Source organism: Clavelina lepadiformis, chromosome 8 (genome assembly GCF_947623445.1).
Source record: "Clavelina lepadiformis chromosome 8, kaClaLepa1.1, whole genome shotgun sequence".
NCBI classification, from domain to species: domain Eukaryota; kingdom Metazoa; phylum Chordata; class Ascidiacea; order Aplousobranchia; family Clavelinidae; genus Clavelina; species Clavelina lepadiformis.
The window spans coordinates 17,698,604-17,717,964 of NC_135247.1; the positions used below are offsets into that span (position 1 = coordinate 17,698,604).

Sequence of the window (19,361 nt, forward strand, 5' to 3'; positions counted from 1 at the left end):
CGTTTGTTAGAGGGCGCAACCACTTACTGCAACTATAATACTTTAGCATAGGTAAGCGTATTTTACGTTTTTATTTACAAGTACCACAGATTTTAAGCTTTCGAATATACATTCTGTTGTGAGTAAAATTGTTCTTTTTGCTCGTAAAAAAATTATTAAGATACATAACAATTTAAATCAAGCAAACAAATTTCTAACCAAATAATTTCATTTCGATGTCAAACTATTTCGCATAAAACTAAATCTTGAAAAAGGGAGAATTCCCATTTACAAGTTTACAAAAAGAGCGGGAAAGCCCCAATAGACAAGCTAAAGCTAGCCACTAACATGAGGTTTGGTTTTAGACTGCTGTTATGTACAGTTATATCTGATTTACTTCACCAGACAATCTTACTGCATGGATAAGGTTACTTTCGGTCGAAAGAGAAAGTTGGACGATTGTCCAAATCGTTTGTTTTTAAGTTACTTGCAAGTATGGCGGGATGAAGCTAAGCAGAAGGAAAGCAAAGCTTACCACACTTACAACAAAGCCTTCAAGACTTTAAGCAAATACCCATTGCCTTTACAAAATGGAAAAGAAGCAATGATTTTAGAAAATTTTGGAAACAAAATTTGTAGCATGCTTGATGCGAAACTGGAAAAAGAATCACAGGCCAAAGGCTTGTCTCCGCATGAATATTTGGAAGAATCCAGGGATGTGTCCAAGAATTGGTGGAAAACATTAGAAGAATTCGGCAAAGAAAACAAGACAAAGAAATCCAAGCCGACCAAAACTAAACCTGCAACCAACAGAAAACCTAGGACTTACATACCAGCCAAGAACTCAGGCGGTTATGCTATATTGATAACTTTGTATAAAAATAATCAACAACCGAACAGCAATGGTTACATGAAGAAAGCAGAATTGCAAAGGGAAGCTCAACCATTTTCGACAAAATCCTTCACTGTGCCAGATCCTGGTAGTCAATACACGGCATGGTGTAGCATGTCAACTTTAATAAGCAAGGGTCTGGTGAAGAAGTATAGCAACCCACCAAAATATGAAATTACAGAGGCAGGGGAAGTGTTGGCCGAAAAATTAGAATTTGCCGAAAGACAAGATTCAAGTTTTCCCACCTTAACCAGGACAAATCCATCTCCACGCTCTGTGGAAACTGGAAATTTGTCTCAAAAGAAGTGGATCGAGTTATCTGATTCAGATGAAGCTGATTATGATTTTCCAGCTGCTGCAACAAATGTTGTAGATCTCACTTTAAGCTCGAGTGATGATGACAATGAAAAATTGCCTAATTTGAGCAGCAAGAAAAACACCACAAGTGGATTAGTGAAGCTGTCAGCAAAATCCACCCAATCAAAGTTTTCAGAATCAGTAGATTTAATAAAAAACGCTTCTGTTGGAGGATTAAAACTAACTACAGATGAAGGATTGCAATTCTCTTCTTTAGATTCAAATCTGATCATCCCATCTCGTAGTGATTCCAGATCAGTTACTGGGGATAAAATTGAGTTTCAGCTTAAGCCTAGCCAGTTTGAAATCTTACTTTGTGTTGATTCACGAGAGTTGTGTGGTGACAGTCGCAAAAAAGAAATGAAAAGGGAACTGGTCAAACAAAATGTTCCGATGGTTGAAAGAGTTCTACAAGTTGGTGATTTCGTATGGATAGCAAGAGAGAAGCAGCTGTGTTCTGTTCATCAATCGGCAAAGGAAGTTGTATTGGATTACGTAGTAGAGAGAAAATGCATGTCGGACTTGGCACAGTCAATCAGAGATGGAAGATTTCATGAGCAAAAGATTCGGCTGAAACAATGTGGTGTGAGCAACATCATCTACCTGGCGGAAGGCCGAAATGAAATTCAGCATCAAAGTCTGCCGGAGAAGACACTGCGCCAGGCTTTGCTTAACACGGAAATAACAGACTCGATTTTTGTCAAGTACACTCAGAATATTGCAGCTTCTGCTCTCTACTTAAGCAAGATGACTACTCAGCTCAACCGTATGTATAAAGACAAGACTCTGAAAGCTTGTGACATGCAATCTGTGACCAATGCTGACAGTCAGAATTCGTCAAATTATTCAAAGTCAGAGTGCAGGTTACTGACTTTTGGCGACTTCAACGACGAAAACATGAAATGTAAAGGTCTTAATATTTCGCAGATGTTTGTTCGTCAGTTGATGCAAATCCATGGAATGTCATGTGACAAAGCTCAAGCCATTACTTCAGTCTATCCGACACCACAGCTTTTGCTTAAGGCGTATGAATGCTGCCCTGCCCACAAAAGCAAGGTAGAAATGCTTTCGAAAATTAAAACTGGTTTATTGCAAAGAAACTTGGGTATTAGCTTGAGTCGTTGTGTGTACCACTTGTTTAATACCTGAGTGATTTCTGTGAAATCGGTGTTTGAAAGTGTGTCTTGTCTTGTCCTTGTGTGTCGTTAAATGCTTGGACTACGTTTTATATTTCAACTATATACTTTCATACTAAATTGTTCAAACTTTTAAACTTTTCGTTGTTGTAATTACACATTTCTTTATGTAAATATCTTGCACTGTTTTTCAATGACCACAGAATCAAGGATTTTCAGGCAGGAGATTATGCCAGATTTGGAAAATATTCATGTAATTATACAATCGGAGAATTAAGGATACAGAATTATTTGCACAATAGGGCAACAAATGTCAATAACAACAGCATTTTGCAGCAATATATAATGAAATATACACCATGGATAGATTATAAGACACACAAAGAGTCTAGCAAGGCACATGGTAAAATATAGTAATATAAAAATAATTGCATAAGAATTAAGATAATACAATGAATTCCTACTTTAAACACTCAAATTTAATTTCATAATTCAATAAGGCTTCAAGCACAATTTGATAGCAAAACACCTGTTACATATAAATTAGGTTATTCTCATATCGTTGCTTCAGTCAATTAAACCAAGTTCTTTTGCAAAACTCTCCTTCATTTTGAATTTTTGAACCTAAAAATTAATTAGTAAGTGTTTTAAAACAATGTAATTTAATTAAAAAACATTTTCTAAATTTTAACTATTGCAACAAGCGGCAACACGATGCTGATAATATAAATACTTTCACCTTTCTCGTTATTGTCAAAGGATATTCTTCAACAAACTTGATATATTTTGGGATTTTAAAATGTGAAATCTGAAAGTAAATGTAAATGATTAAAAAGTCTAAAAAGTAAAAGTCGATCATCATGAATCCAATACTCGAGAATTACCATTAATATGAGAATAGCTTGAGTTATATCTGATGCAAGAAATTAAAAAAGATAAAGCATTTAGAGCATAAGCAGCAAAAGGAAGAGCAAAGCATTTACCTTGCCCTTACAGAACTCTTTTATCTCATCCACTGTAATGCTTTCACCTTCTCTTAACCTGATCCAAGCTGCCACCTCCTCACCCATTCTAGGGTCTGGCAGACCAATGACCTAGACACAGGTAACACACAGTATGTCAACTGAGCAAAGTCGTAACCAAGTCTTTTGAAAGAAATGACTCAAGTCAAATCATTTAGTAAATAAAACTCGATTCAGGTCAATTGATACCTGAAGCTAAGTCATACAGAATATAAAAATTCCGTTTCTGTTAACGGCAAACATGCGGAATTTAAAAAAATTGTTTTGTTTTGTTGCCTCGTTTGTGTTTGTGGACAAACAAATTTAGTTTTAAGTAACACATTAGGCTTAATATGTTTCATTGAAAGAAAAACTAATTTTATCTTAACGCTGAGACCGAAAAGAACTGACTAAAGTTATTAAAGTCAGTAAATCATTGTCGATGTACCAGAGAAGTATTCATCTTGCAACAAGCAGTATTGTCATCACATCTTCCAAAGATTATCATTGGTGTGCATTCTTGCTGTACAAACTCGGGCTAATCAACAACGCCCTTTCTTAGTGTTATGGCCACCAGAAACTGGGCTCTTGCCCAGGATGGGGTTTCTTCTCCCATCCACTGATGTACAGCACTGAAGCAATTTTCATTCATCAGCTGCTTAAACACACCACCTACTCGTCTGCTTAATTTTCGCTTTTACAACTTATGTTTTATGGATTTAACTAATTATAGGTTTAGTGGCCGTGCTAGCTGTTACCAACAAATATTGACGTTATTACTCTGGAGCACGTTTTAAGCCTTTTCGGCTTTGTCACTTTTTCCTGTTCATTGGCGCGTGTTAGTAACAATTGGCTTGATTTTTCGTCCCCACCACGCTTTTGGCGAAAAATAAAATGATTGATTGATTGATTGATTGAAAGTAATTTCTTAACAAGGGAATCTAGTCAAGTATTTGCATAAAGGGACCGGTCATTACAACTCTGCTGCCGAGTATCGGACATTTCATTGCTTGTTAGCAAATCTTCTTACTTGTACGTCATCTATCATAGGATGAGTATGAAGAAAATCCTCAATTTCTGTTGGATAAATATTCTCTCCTCCTCTTATGATGAGGTCCTTGATGCGTCCGACCACTCTTGTGTATCCTTCCTCATCCATGACAGCAAGATCTCTGTTGGATAAAAGATATTTACTCATTCACCACTCATCACATGCAAAGTTTACCACAGTCGTTTCAAATTTACATTGCCCACTGCGTTTTAAAAAATCCAAAGGTTCGATGGAAATTGGTTGTCATATCAGTTACAGGCCACAATGCATAACGAGTATAGCCTATCAGCATAGCCCCCAAAACTAACCTCCATGTTGATTTATGAAAAAAAAGCATTTGTTATACCAAACTTTTGTAAATCAAATAAAGCATTTCTTCCACAAAACACATCGTGGGATGGCGCTAAAGAGTAGAGGTTACGACTTGATGTAGTTGTGCTTTACCCGCTGTGGTACCAGCCGTTTTGGTCGATTGCGCTTTTGGTTTTCTCTTTGTCTCCCCAGTACTTCAGCATGACGCAGTAGCCACGTGACAGCAGTTCTCCTGGTGCGCCGATAGGAACAATGTTTCCTTGGTCGTCAACTATCTTGCACTAAAAACAAATAGCTTACAACTTATAATTGATCAAGTCACATGATGTGCAATAAGCAATATACTATAAGAACCAACATCTAGAGACTGTTATTCCGTCAAACACGAATGCTGTCTTTCAATTTTAAATTATTTGAAAAAAGCACGATGCAGCGAAGAACTCTGTACATCGGAATAGAGCACGCAGCATTTATCACCTCGGTGTTACTGAGAGTTCTTCCCACGGTGGTGGTTCTCTTGTCATGTGGGTCATCCCGGAACATCAAATTCACCACTGGGCTTGTTTCTGTCGAACCGTATGCCACCTGCAACCAACAACTGCCGTGTTTTGTTAATGATGCTGACTTTGTCCGCAGTGTATTGTCAAGAATGGACATAACAACACTAAAAAGTTAATGGAAACCAAATATGTTCTGCCAATGAAGTGATTAATTTTGTCATAATTTGCCAAAGCAATCTTGGGCATTATAATTTGCGATTGACTTCAATGCCTTCTACAAGAGAAAGCTATGTACCTACCGCACAACTACTGTAAAACTTGCCATTTAGTAGAAGTTTTTGACCGATCCTGTACTGAAATCCTAAGGTTAACTGCTGTTTAGCAAAAAACAATTTAAACTTTTGTTCATTTGTCTTTTATTTTTATCTGTGTAGCAAAAAGGCAAAAAGTAATTTCTAAACGCGCGCCAACCACCAACTGGCGTGACAATGCAACCAAAAGCACTTGGAAGGTTTAGTATTACATGGTAATAAAAGAATAAAGGATATTACAGGGAAGGAAAATGCAGTTTCGACGTCATTTACCGATTTAACAACATTGAGCTTCCAAATAGGCTGCTTTGGTTGGATAATTTCCGCTTTTCACTTCCTCGTTTGGTTGCTGATATAATGGCGGAGTGTTTCGCGAAGTTGTATGTCTGAAATACCGATAAGAAAATGCCTTCGCGGGCAATGAACGATAAATAAAGCGAAAAAGAAATTCGTGGTTTTGTTACTGTACGTTGCAGCCTGTGGGAAACAACACGAAGGTGATGTGAAATATTGCCGACGCTAAAATTAGGAACTATCAAGAACATAAACAAAACAAACGACGACGGCAGTGAACGAGCTCAGGTCACCTATATGGCCCGCCTATGGCGTCACAGAAGTCAAATGGAAAGAAAACACCACAGGGCCATAGGCCTATATGGGGCCACCAATGAACGCAGGAATAGTGCAATAATAAACAACAAAAATAACGAAAAACGTATGATTCCAGCGGTTATAATAACGTTCGAAAGATTTGTAAATGAACATAAGATATATTGATAAAACAAAACTGTTTAATTACTTTGTATTTTATTTAAACAAAGCAGGAATCGTGACTCGGTTTAGGGTTAGAGTCAAGACGTATATATCAACACTTGTTTTGCAATTGTACAACTCAAGCTAGTATTTCGAATAAGATAAAACAGATCATCAACAAACCGCATCGTCAAAGAAAACATTAAAATTGATATAAATCTAAAAGTTGTAGTTACCCAGGGCTGATATAACATAGGACAAAATGTTTTTAAACGTGTACATGATCGCAGTTATTCGTTCGATCATGGAACTTACAAAACCATTCATCTTGTCGGGCATGAAGGCAACAGTGTTAGAAAATACTGCTATTAAGTTGCACATGCACTCCTGCACCCGTGTCCATACCAGCATTTGCGGAAGTTATTTCTTTTAATTGGCCTCGTTTTGACAAAGACGGACAAATTACGGCGCCGCAGTGGCTGGGCCAGTGGGCTGTGCATTCAATAAACAATCTAAAAGGGTCGCAGGAGTTGGACTACTTCGATTTAATGACATGTTTCCCTGGGCATGTTTGAAAACCCCTTAAGTTCTAACACGTATCTTGTCCGGTATTAGGAGTCGTATTTTAGCATGTCGCTCACACTTTTGACACATCTCCGTTACCACACGTTGTCTGTGTACTGCCCTGGCACTCCGCGTATTCTCCCTGCTTTGCGTTCTTAGAGCATTCGTTCGACGATTTTACGCCATTTTCGCGGGGTTTTCCGCTATCTGGTCGCCGCCTTTTACCATTTCTCGACCGATGTAGACGATAACCGTTGGTGGAATTGGCATCTGCGGCGAAGCCCGCTTCCTCTTTAGCTCCAAGGGATATCTCCACGTCGCGATGACCGATCCGTCGCCGCTGTCTCAATCGTCGCTTTCTGACAATCCAGATAAAGAAGACGATCATAGCGATTGCCGCGAGCGACATGGCGACGATTACAGCGACAACCGCGGTGACGTCAAAAGGTTCTTCGACTTTATTGTTTTGGTCCTTAGTTAGATGGACGTAGTCCGAGTTAGGGTCGAGATCATCTTCCACATCAAAATCGTCATCATTAGGGGGATTGTTGCGCCCGGTTGGAAAGTGGAACACATTGTCCCGAACGGTGCCTGAAACAGCGATGTTTAAATCCGATCCCTGGGCTGAGTTGTAGTCAATAACCAATGTCAATGACGTTGTGAACGGTTCTTCTCCTGATGACGTAACGCTCTCATCACTTGGAGTAAAGTTGTACCGATGAAAGTTGAGTCCGTTTTGGTCGATGTATTGCAACTTAGGCAAACTCGGTTGCGTTGTAACTGGAGGATTTTCCGTAGTCCAATTATCCGGACTGGAAGCAAAGGAATTTGTTCGTTTTCTTAAACCTTCGGTTGCTGAAACAGTGCTACTTTGTTTCAATTCGTATCCTGCATCAGTGGCGGATTTTTCGGTAATGACGAAATCAGTTGTCGTTACAATAATGTTTGGGGTGGTAGGGGTTGCGTCCGTTATCGTAGGGGGTTCAGTAACAGGGACTGGTACCGGGGCCCCAACGTTGTTTATTAAATCCCAGCGAGAGAATTCCTTCAGGTATCGGCCCCTTCGGTATTCGGGGTAAGCGCAAAGCACACTACTTTCACTGAACCCGTGCTGGTCTAACCACATCATCATCGGTAGAGCAGTGATGTCACAAACCCAAGGGTTACCATCTAAGATCAGAGTTTTGAGCAGGCGAAGCCTTCCGATGTTTGGAATTTTTTTCAGTTTATTTTTTTCCAGCACCAACGTATAGAGGTTCTTTTTGTTGAACGCCCGCTTGGCAATTTGCTTTATACGGCACTCCTCAAGCCAAAGATACTTTAGCGATGTCATGCTTCTCAGAGAGCTTCGACTGACAATTTCAATGGGATTTCTACCAAGAAAGAGGGTGGTTAACTTGGGCAAAATCTTCAACGCTCTTGTTGGTATACTGGTGAGGCTGTTCGTTTTCAAGTTCAAGGTGTTCAGTTTGGCAAGGTTTTGAAAAGCGTATGGGGAAATGTAAGAGATGTTGTTTTGTTGCAGAATCAAAATCTCCAATGAAATCATATCGGAAAAGGCATAATCAGGCAACCTTTCGATCTGGTTCAAATTAAGACTAAGCTCAACTACTGAGGCCAAATGATTGAAGCTGTCGCGGCCGATTCTTTGGATATGATTGTTGCTCAGGTCAATAGTTACGAGTGAATCGAGTCCAAGGAATGTGTTGTTCCAAATCTCTGGCAACCTATTGCCAATAATCCGAAGATGCTGCAAAAGAATGAAGATATGTTAAAAAGGTTTGACGACGATTTTAGTTTTCTACCTTGTGGTAATTTGGGCAAAAAGGAAATGTAGGTGATAACTGGGTTGCAAAGTATTTCAAAAAGGTCTCTTACCTCTAGGTTTCTTTGGGCCTGAAATGTTCCTGAAGCAACATTAACCAAGTCATTGAAATTTATCATTAGGTCCGCAACCCCCGTGAAATTCTTCATATTCTCGTAGTTAAGCTCAGGAAAACGACAATCTTGGATTGCAATTGCGAACGCATCCCTTGGTATATTGTTGGGAAACTCAGACAAATCGTAGCAGTCGACGTATTTCTGACACTCCACGTTTTCGTCTGCATTTGGGACCAAGTTATTTTCTAGAGGACAATCTATCTTCACCTGGCATTCAGCAAGTACCGGTAGAATCGCTTTGCCATTAATGTTCCCATCTTCATCGTATATCATTGTGAAATTCGAATCGTCGTAGTAGTCAGGGTAATCGTTGTTGTAGGTGATTCCCCCAAATTGGTTGTTGGAGTTGTAGACAAACGGTTGGCTTGCAAACGCAAGTGCAGGTAAATGTAACATAAGAAGCAGACGCCACATGTTTAAGTTATTTGTGTTGCTTCAATTAGAAGCTGACAACAAGATGTAGATTTACAGTAAATATGCTAAGCAGGTCAACAGGTGTAAATAGACCAAGTGCATTTAAAGCTGTTCTAACTTCCCTGTAAGCAAAGCTCATAGACTACACTTGACTAGAAACACATAATGGCATTAACCAACAATATCATGCAGTAATTGCTGTTCTCTGTGCAACCTGCAACCTTCCTGTTAGATGTAGGTCGGAGCACGCAGCTTATGATCCCAAATGCTCGTGTTACTCTTAAGAATGCAAATCACATGAAAAAATGTGCTCTGTCTTCCTACATGTACGAGCAGTGTAACTTCGAAAAGAAAGCACAGGCGGCCACATTTCCTGAAGAAAACTGAAAGCACTTGTGTGGGAAATACGAGACTACGGAAATTCAAGTACCTGGCAACTTCCTGCCAATGGCCTAATCTAACCATGAATCAACCTTTCTGCATTGTTGCCACCGGACAAATTTGCACGAGCTTACGCTATAAGGTAATGTATGAGACTTGTCCAGATTCAACGGTACAGTTTACATTTCACAGCTACGGTCGGCCGTAGTCAATCATGGTGTCATATTTTGTTTTAATTGAAGGCATGTTGTCAAATTGTTGTGATTGTAAGGCTTCGAAAACACTCCTTTATTGCGTTCAAGTTTTTTTAAATGAAAGTACCCGACTCTTCCCATAAGCATTGGCATAAACAACGTAATATTATTTGAGGATATGAAACCCATATATTTTTGTCCATTGTAACATGGATACAATGCTTTATATGTATTTATCATCAGTTGATGCAATGATGGTTGGTGCAATGTATAAGCAGAATGCTACAGAATGTGCTATACACTGTAAACATTTTATTACAAAAGCAAGTACTGTATACAGATGTAGAAACCGCCATACACTGCTATACATTTAATCAACATTTGAAGTCTAACGGGTCCAGATCTATAAGCGGTCGTCCCTTAAGGTTCTTAGGAAATTGACAATCAATATTGCTCGACAACAGGAATGGGGAGGTTTTGATGTATTTTTGCAAAGATTTCATTTGACAATTGCATTTCCAAGGATTTTTTCCAAAATCAACCTTATAGAGAGGTAAAACAAATTAAAAACCAAAAGTGAAAGCTTCCAATGCAAATTAATCGTCAGCCAAAAAAACTTAATATAAAATTAATAGAAATACTATTTATAGAAATGAATGGTATCGTGGAATATAGTTATAACGTATTATTTTAACCGGAATGCAAGCAATAATATGCCTATCTTTACAATACATGCTATAATTTTAGTTCAACATGCCAATCACCAAAGCATACCTTACGTAGCGTCCGAGGCAACAAAGGCAAATTTTTCAAAGCGTTCCCTGTCAAATTGATCGTCCTGAGGCTGCTCAGACTACCAAATAAGTGCCCGTCGACCAGGGACAAGTTATTATTAGCTAAATTCAGATTGGCCAAGACTGCGCTTTTTCCAATTGATAGCAACTCTTCAATATGGTTGTGACTGAGGTCAAGGTCTTGGCACCGACGTAAACCTGATATGAAATACGTCAATCATCACCATTATCAACCACACTTAACAGAATGCTTAAATGCATAATTATGGTTTATATTAAGTCTGGGTGTTGCTGTGATTATGCAAAGGCTTTAACCCTACATAAAAGCGTGTGTAACAGCTAAACCGAAAGGCGAAAGCGGCTGCTCATTGGGGTTTATTTTGCGTAAAATGATCATGAAAAAGGCAACAGACTTCAATCGATTATCATGAAAATGTATCGCAAAAAAATGTGGACAAAAATAACATTTATTACATCACAAGAAATCACCTGCAATCAAATTACGCGAAACCGAAGTAATCTCGTTATAAGATAAGACCAGACGTTGAAGCGAAGTGCAGTTGATGAACGGTTCTGGACTTAACTCGCTCAAACTAAAAAGACGATGTAATTAGGGTATTTTAATGTAATGATGTATTGTAATATGGTGTGATGATAATGATGATTATGGTATATGTCTATATGATGATGATGTCTATATGTCTACATATATGATATACATCATCATACCATAATCTGGTAATTAAGTTAATACAAAACAAGGCAAAAGTTGATGTGATTACGGCGATTGTTTACACAAAGACAATGATATTTAGTACAGGTTAAAATTAAATTAAGTTGATTGCTTAATTATTTTATCAATCAATCAAATACAGTATTACCAAAATTACCTGTTATTTGTCAGGTAAAGCCACCTCAAACGATTTAAACCAAAGAACGACCGATTGTTTAATTCGGTTAGATCATTGTGACGTAGGTAGAGGGCAAATATCGACACTAGCGGGCGGAAGAGTTGGCCAGGTAAATAATTCAAACGATTGTTGTCGAGAAACAAATAGGAAAGACTTTCCAAATCTAACATGAACATTGAACAATAAATAGTCATAGACATACACGTGGTCATATTCATCTAATGACAGCCAGTAGTTGATTTTGTAACAGTTAATTTCATAAACCTTAAACAAAACTATATTGACCACACAATACGCTTATTGTCAACAAAACCAACCTTGGAATGCGTTCTTATCAATGTCTATGATGTCGTTGAAATTCAAGTAAAGATAAATAAGTTTTTTTAATCCTTTGAATACTCTCGATTCAACCCGGCTCATTTTATTGTATTGGAGATGGATCGAGATCAGGTCTGGCATGTAAATAAACGAGTTGCTGTACAGGGTTCGAATCCTGGTAACGACAAAGAGAATTATACCATTGGCTTATTAGTTATTACAGTAAATTATGTTGATTTGAATTTAACAAAACGTATACGTAGATAATAACGAACTTAGATGAAGTTATTAAATTGACAAATTCATAATGACAAAGTATCAACATACTCATTTCTCCTCAGATCAAGTAGAACAGTGTTTCTAGGAAACCGATGTGGAACCTTCGAATATCCCTGCCTATTGCAATTCACGTGACGTAATTGGGCAGAACATACACACCGGAAGTCACAGGAAAAGCCCAAGGTGTCTGACGTTGTTAGGTCATAGTTGTCGAATTGTGACGTATGTTTGAAACCAGTGGAGATTGAAACAGGAGATGAAATTGTAGGAACAGATGCGTCGGTTGTCGAACACTTTAAATTTTCGATGCTCAAACTTTTCAAAGGTTTTCCGCTATGGTTTGGAGGTCCTGCACACGTGACGTCATAATCAGTGGACTCGATCCATCGGCGCATATCCTGTGAGTAACATATCGAGAGTAACTCAACACAAGTCATTTACAAGAGCAGAAAATGATGCAACGAATCCACAAACACACACAGCTTTATCGTGCAGGCTGAAACACGGATCACGATGACGTGACGTGACGTGACGTGACGATCACGATGACGTTTTAAAACACTCAAAAAGCAGAAATAATTAAATATCAAGCAGAAATATTTCTAAAAATCATTCAAAATTCGTACCTGAATATCGCAGTCGCAATGCCAGGGATTTCCCTCAAGGTGAACTTGTTCAAGGTCAACGAGTTTACTGAGGTCGGGCAAATTTCGCAATCTATTGTTCCTTAAATCTAGTGACGTAAGCCTCGACAAAGGTGAAAGGTCAATTGATTCGAGTTTGTTTGAACTGACGTTTAAAACCTGAAGCCGCCGCATACCTGCAAGAAAAAAATATTTTAGGTGATGGTGACGAAGATCATCATTTTGACGTTTCGTCATAATGGAAATGTTTTTGCAGTGCAATATAATGAAAAGTAAACTTAACATAATTGCTTCGCGAATTTCTCACATACAGTATCACATCAAGAATAGGACATGAGTAAGCGGTTTCAATATTTCTACAATGTTAATTGCTTGATAAATAGTGACCTGCAAACACGTCGGCTGGTAACCTCTCCAGCAGGTTGTGAGCAAGACTAAGCGATGACAGCAGAAACATTGAAGTGGCGGCGGGAAACTTTACAAGTTTATTGTTATCTAGCGCTAGCTTGCGGATGTTCTTCAGGCTTTCGAAGGCCATGGGTGATATTAGCTACGATGAAAATATAACACTTTATGAATATTCTGATGACTGTGTACAAAAAATATTAGGTATGCGCAGTAAACCACACAAAATGGGTAAAGAGTGTACTTCCAGCTCGTTGTTTTCGAGGAATAAATTCTTCAATTTTCGCAAACCGAGTAGATCGTCCTTTTTAATTTCTTTCAAGTTATTTTTTCTCAAGGAGAGTACATTGAGATTAACCGAAGCAAAATCTCGAAAAACTCCGCTTTCTATGGAGGAGATTTCATTCTGTGAAAGAAAGGCGCTTTAGAACAAATATGTACGGGAGCCAAAGCAAATCACAGTTTCAATTACAGTTGATGCAAGTCTACTTGCCTCGTGTAGGTAGACAATCTTCGTGAATTTCGAAATTCCTCGAAAAATTCCGGCTTTCAATTCAGTCAATTTGTTTGATTTCAGATTAAGTTGTTTTAGTCGTCGCAAGCCATGAAATGCTCCGGGCTCTATCTTTGTGATTCTGTTCCCGTTAGCAAAGAAATTCACGAGATGGGCAAGACTGAGCGAATCGTTCGGAATCACCGAAATCCTATTCCCGCGGAGATCGAGTTCGTGGGCCGAGGATGGAAGATTAGGCGGGATTTGTGACAAATTACCGTCGCATACAACCCTACGTTTGTGCTCATTGCATTTGCAAGAATCGGGACAAGTGAAGACCAGCTTAACGCTCAGCAAGCATGTAAACAGGATTGAGCTTAATCGCATTGTCTCGAATTCATCTGCTGTATAATGTAGGCTAACTCGAAATAATATTGCAATATATTATTTTGCAAATGATATGCTTAAATCAACTGCTTCTAATGCAATACGGCTTAAACTCCTGCAAATTTAGCTGCCTGACATTTACTCACTGTAATACCAATAATACCTTTTTTACATCCAAATGCAGATTTATTTTCAGCTCAATGTCAGCTCTGTTAACATATAGTACCCTGTTAGCACATATGTTAGCGGTTAAGTAGAATGTTAACTTAATTGTTTCATCGGGAAAACCGCCTTACTTGACGAAATTAGCTTATTCAGCTTTCTATATAGTAAATACAAAAGCCAGCTACCTTAAGGCGTGAGAATCAATCCACAAAATTTTCTGGAAAAGAAATAGCAGCTGAAAGCGGGTAGGTCTTAGCTGACAATAATTGGGGCGGCTTTTGAAATTCACATCAAAAGACGCAAAATGAACTTTATTGGGTAAAGAAATAATAAAAGACGCCCCGCATAGAAACATTGCATCTTTGATTTGCTTGCGTTTTAAAAGTGCCAGTTGTAAACCTAATTTCGGTGGATTTACAACCTTACTTGCGTTCATTTTACACTGTGTTGGTATGACCATTAAGTGTTGACAATTTAGGATGACGCAACAAAACACAAATTAGTCAACCATTAAACCACTGACCTGGATTTTTGTTCCCAAAACCTCGTCCGCTTTAACTATCACTTCTACTGGACATGGTGAGCCAGCCATAACACCTGGGCAAGTGATAGAGATTAGTTGGTCGTAGTGTGCCAAGTTAACTGATCAATGAACCACTGACATACGTAGATTTGATGAAGGCAAATAGAACGATGCGATTTTCAGTTCCATTTTAAACATTTTTCACATTTAACCAATTGAAGTAAAGTGTTGTTCAGAATGACTATAAAGACAAACGTGCGACAAGAGACAACAAACTCACCAATTGTCCATAAAATCGTTTGTTACGAAACGTATAAAGTAAAAATAGAAATTAAAATCTACCTTTCGTCAAACAAGGTAAATTCGGTTTCATAAGTTCAGCTTGCGTAGTGACGTCAATAAACATGGTTGGTGTCCCGAAGATTGTGGTGCACCTGGGTATAGCACAGAGTGACGTAAAAAGTTTACGTTTCGTATTCTGGTATTCGTATGCTTTTACTTACCGTTCCGCTTCCAATGCCTTTACGGTCGCCACTGGATCGTAGCCGGCAACGGGAAAAACGTTTGCGGCTCCATGTACCGCCATGCATAGAACACCGGCGACCATACCGAAGCAATGATAGAGCGGTACTTGGCATAATATGCGGTCGTGCTGAAGGTAAATAGTATTGTTACCACCGTTAAAAATCTTACAGTATATATATTTCATGCTTAGTAAAATTGTAATGTGGACAAAAAAGTTCAAAAAAAGTATGTATATTGTATATAGCTACATTGGTTGCAATAAAACGTTTTCTCGCTAAAAAAGGATAAAACTGGCTTAGAAAGTTGATGATACCACACACCGGAAGCCAAGAAAGCGCTCACTTACGTCACGATCAAACCCAAGACGTTCCCCGATATGAATTGCGTTGTTTATTATATTATGATGCGTCAAGGTGGCACCCTTTGGATGGCCGGTTGTGCCCTGAACAACAGCAGTGAAATAACTTCACTACAACCATGAGAAGAACAAATTTGTAAAATAATTTTATCACAGAACAGTTTGAGGTCATCAATCAAGTCAAAAGTGCAGAATAAAGGCAAATTAAACTAAAAAATTACTGATACTTCAAATAGAAATATATTCAACAAGTGAGCTTTAACAAAATCTAACCTTGCTTCGACTAGCACCTTCAATAAAAATTTAACTAACAACTTAATTTAAAATTCACTTAATTAAACAAGAGATTAACAACGACATGGAGTAAAGAGGTAACCATAAGCTCACCGAAGTAAACTGAACGTTGATTGCCTCGTCAAACTGAAGCTCGCTGTTCCGGTCATGAACCTCGGCTACTTCAGCCGGTCCTCCTATTTTTATGACGTCATCAAAGCGGTACGTGCCTGGCTGTTGGGATTCCCCCATCATGATAATCGTAGTGAGGTCGGGTAAGCTGCAATGTCAATTATACAGTTTACTGTGCGGTATAATCATAAGGAACAAAAAAAGTACATCAAGTACTGTACATTATCATATATGTTCGGAGAAAGCCTAAACGACTTTAAAGCCTTTCGTATAAGCCTATCATGTAATAATTTGTATATACACATATAATCACAGGTAGATGTAACAAAAAACTAGACTTTGTAAGACCGCATGTAATTATACATTTCCCAGACAGCAACGTAAATGCCGGTTGGCTATTCGGCCGAACCTGGTGCTCTTAAGTTGCCCGGGCGGAGAGCGTTCTATTTCCGGCGCAATTTGGCACAACATCTCGTAGTAATTTTGTGTCTTGAAATGAAGAGAAGACACGAGACCTTTGCAGCCAACCTTACGCAATGCGTACTCCACTTCTCTAACTTGATAGGCCGGGTTTATGTTGACCTGAAGAAATGGTAACAATTTAGGTATAGTGAAACATGCTTTACGTTTATGCGTTCACATTTGTCATAACCAGTATTCCAAAAGGTTCCGTGAGAACGTAATATCCCACGGATGCTTATAAACAAGGATGTTAAGGCTGAAACACTTACTAGGATAATTCCGAGTCTTCCAGTAGCAAATTGGGTTAAAACCCACTCAAGGGTACTTGGTCCCCAAATTCCGACCCGGTCGCCCTTTTTTAGACCCAGTTTTATAAAACCTGCAGCAAGCTGGTCCACCTGCAAGCAAAACATTAATTTTAAATATCGTGAAAAGTTATTATTGCTTCGAACGGGATAGACACTGTACGACAATATCACATACAAAAATGATTTTATTTAGTTGGAAGTATAGCTAAGGCGGAATTGTGTATGTTCGGCATAATTAACCAATTCTTGTCAAACATGACTACTTGAAATAATCCAACACTAACCTCTTCCATAAATTGGGAAAAGGTTCGTCTGATTCCAGTGTCGCAAAAGACCAGGCATTCCCGATCCGGAAATTTCTCTGTAGTTTTCTCTAGAGCGCCACCTATCGTCAGTCCAGAAAGTGGATAGGGCGAGTGAGCATGAAAGTAACTGTGCTTGAGTTTATGGTTCGAACCATCTTCTGCTGAAAGCCTGGAACTGAAAACACAAAGTTAACGTTTTATTTATTTACGAGTTTAAGTCGTGCAAAGACTTTTCTCAGCCCGAAGATAAAAAAATTAAATTCTAACGTAAAATCCGAGTTAACTTCATATCACGCGATGTCGTTCACACTGTAGGCAACATGCAAACAACTGCTACATCCACACACTGCAACCACTTACTTTGATGTACACAAATTCGTCACGCAAAGGTTGAGGAAAGCGGTTTTAGCCCGAGCGGTCTGGTTTTGAAATAGCAGATCCACGGACGAAGGAAATACATTTATGGCTTTTTGCAGTGAACGGGCAGCCATATTTTACCGGATTTCTTCCTGAAAACTAAACAATTAGCAGCAATGGTTTGGTTAGCTCGGCAAATTCTTGCATACGTAAATAACCACTGCAAGAGAATAGGACCTGAATTCAAGAAATCGTTTTGTTAGATGGTAATTCAAAGAATCGCTTGTGCTGTAATTGATCTATTTCATAACGCGCGCATTCTGAGAAGAACAACGTAGGCAGCCGCTTCTTGAGTAAATTTTGACGCGACATGGATATAGGAACGTCGTTTTTTATAGTTAAAATTACTTCCAGTGAACGATCATGGTTTTTAAGCAACAGCCACGGTTAAACGCTGATTTAGCTTTAAATACATCACATAATAAAGTGAACCTAACCCAAACCTACATGATCTACCTTAACCTTAACCTTCTCTTACTCAAGCTAAACCTTAAACGACTAAATGCATTGTTTTCACATTCTTTCTTTAAACCTCACTGGCCTTCTTTAAAAAACTACCTGCGTGGCCTACTTCCGACGAAATAGTCACTTCTTTTATTGGTTATGCGGTATGTGTACAGCACATCATGCTCATAAAATACATGAAATTTGAAACAGCGCGCGCTGTAAAGTTGTTATTAAACTCTTGCTGCTGCTGCAACAGCCATTGCGATTGCCTTAGGTTATAACAAGCATCAGCGTTATAGAGCGAGACTTACAAAGAAACTGGATTGTCGAGGGCACGTTCAACTAACTTTTCAAGACAAAGAAGGTACAGTTGGCTAACTCAAAGCAAACCTTGTTTACTTTCCGCCATATTGAGTGCAACTTACAATAACCTCATAATCCTCAAGTATTAGCGAGAGATTTGTCATTCACTAAATAAACACCTTTTTTTACCGCGTTCAGTGAACAAAAATGGTTAACACTGGATTGGTTAGTAAAGTATGTCCAGACATTCTCAAACACTTTACTTCACAATGATGCCAAACACGAGTTGCCATTCAAAGCATACTCCATTCTTTGGGACAAATAGCATTACATGCTAGTAATCGAACGGTTCTAAGGCTTCTTTGTACTGTACAAGCGGTGTAATTTGGAACATACGTGACGGTTACAGTAGCAATGGTTTCATACTCGTATAACATACGTTACAAACATCGTAGGAGTTTTCTAAAGGAACCAGATTATCTGATAATTTGATGCAAACAGCGACGAAGGCTGCTGGATTGAAAAGTACACGATGGCGGTTGGAAAATGAAAGCTGCTTATTCGGCAAAGGCTGTTACTTTGTAACCGGAAACGATCGTGCTTCAACGCTATTATTCACAGCTTTGTGTTTATGTAACTTAAACTTTATAACATAGTAACCTACTTAAACCTAGCCTAAATCTGATAACCTACCTTCTAACCTAAATCTAACTTCGACTAAACCTTAAATGACTAAAATCGACTTTTTGCAAGGCCATTCTGCTACTAACCTAACCGCCTAACTTTGACAACAGGCTACGTGATCTACGTAAGATGAATAGGCGACTTTCCTCGGAAAAAGCATAACTGCAGAAGTTGCTACCCTGCAGTGTAAGATTACTGTTATAACCTCTTAACATATGAACTACGTAAAACTTGCACGACGTATTCACCTTTGACTTTTCACAATGACTCAACACAGCTTCAGCGTACGTCAGCGAAAAGCACACAGCAAATCGAGCAACTTGTTTGCAGTTTGCAAGGCAAACACCTGCGCACATCAAGCGTGACGATCGCTGATCGTTATCGTATAGAAATCTAACAAACGTTAGTGAAGCGAAAAAAAGACTTGAACACAACGTTCTAA

At 38.7% G+C, this 19,361-nt stretch overlaps 4 protein-coding genes across 4 annotated transcripts; 1 reads left to right on the forward strand and 3 right to left on the reverse strand.

The window, feature by feature from the left end:
• The first annotated feature begins 314 nt into the window (after positions 1-314).
• On the forward strand, positions 315-2,538 carry LOC143468116 (structure-specific endonuclease subunit MUS81-like). Its single transcript, XM_076965110.1, has one exon. The coding sequence runs from the start codon at positions 398-400 to the stop codon at positions 2,375-2,377; it is 1,980 nt and encodes a 659-aa protein (XP_076821225.1). The 5' UTR covers positions 315-397; the 3' UTR covers positions 2,378-2,538.
• Positions 2,539-2,589: 51 nt separating this feature from the next.
• On the reverse strand, positions 2,590-17,660 carry LOC143468117 (medium-chain acyl-CoA ligase ACSF2, mitochondrial-like). Its single transcript, XM_076965111.1, has 15 exons — positions 17,429-17,660; positions 17,048-17,243; positions 16,725-16,853; positions 16,403-16,575; positions 15,976-16,141; positions 15,577-15,672; positions 15,209-15,357; positions 15,048-15,139; positions 14,706-14,779; positions 5,206-5,313; positions 4,861-5,009; positions 4,396-4,537; positions 3,348-3,458; positions 3,104-3,172; positions 2,590-2,988 (listed from the first exon to the last, which is right to left on the reverse strand). The coding sequence occupies exons 1-15, from the start codon at positions 17,557-17,559 to the stop codon at positions 2,932-2,934; spliced, it is 1,842 nt and encodes a 613-aa protein (XP_076821226.1). The 5' UTR covers positions 17,560-17,660; the 3' UTR covers positions 2,590-2,931.
• On the reverse strand, positions 5,638-9,777 carry LOC143468114 (uncharacterized). Its single transcript, XM_076965108.1, has 2 exons — positions 8,735-9,777; positions 5,638-8,606 (listed from the first exon to the last, which is right to left on the reverse strand). Exons 1-2 carry the CDS (start codon positions 9,209-9,211, stop codon positions 6,930-6,932), a joined length of 2,154 nt encoding a protein of 717 aa, XP_076821223.1. The 5' UTR covers positions 9,212-9,777; the 3' UTR covers positions 5,638-6,929.
• On the reverse strand, positions 10,145-14,332 carry LOC143468115 (uncharacterized). The gene is made up of 10 exons (XM_076965109.1): positions 13,631-14,332; positions 13,382-13,543; positions 13,120-13,282; positions 12,715-12,908; positions 12,137-12,486; positions 11,809-11,984; positions 11,471-11,654; positions 11,070-11,173; positions 10,561-10,778; positions 10,145-10,328 (listed from the first exon to the last, which is right to left on the reverse strand). The coding sequence occupies exons 1-10, from the start codon at positions 14,015-14,017 to the stop codon at positions 10,161-10,163; spliced, it is 2,106 nt and encodes a 701-aa protein (XP_076821224.1). The 5' UTR covers positions 14,018-14,332; the 3' UTR covers positions 10,145-10,160.
• Positions 17,661-19,361: the final 1,701 nt, after the last annotated feature.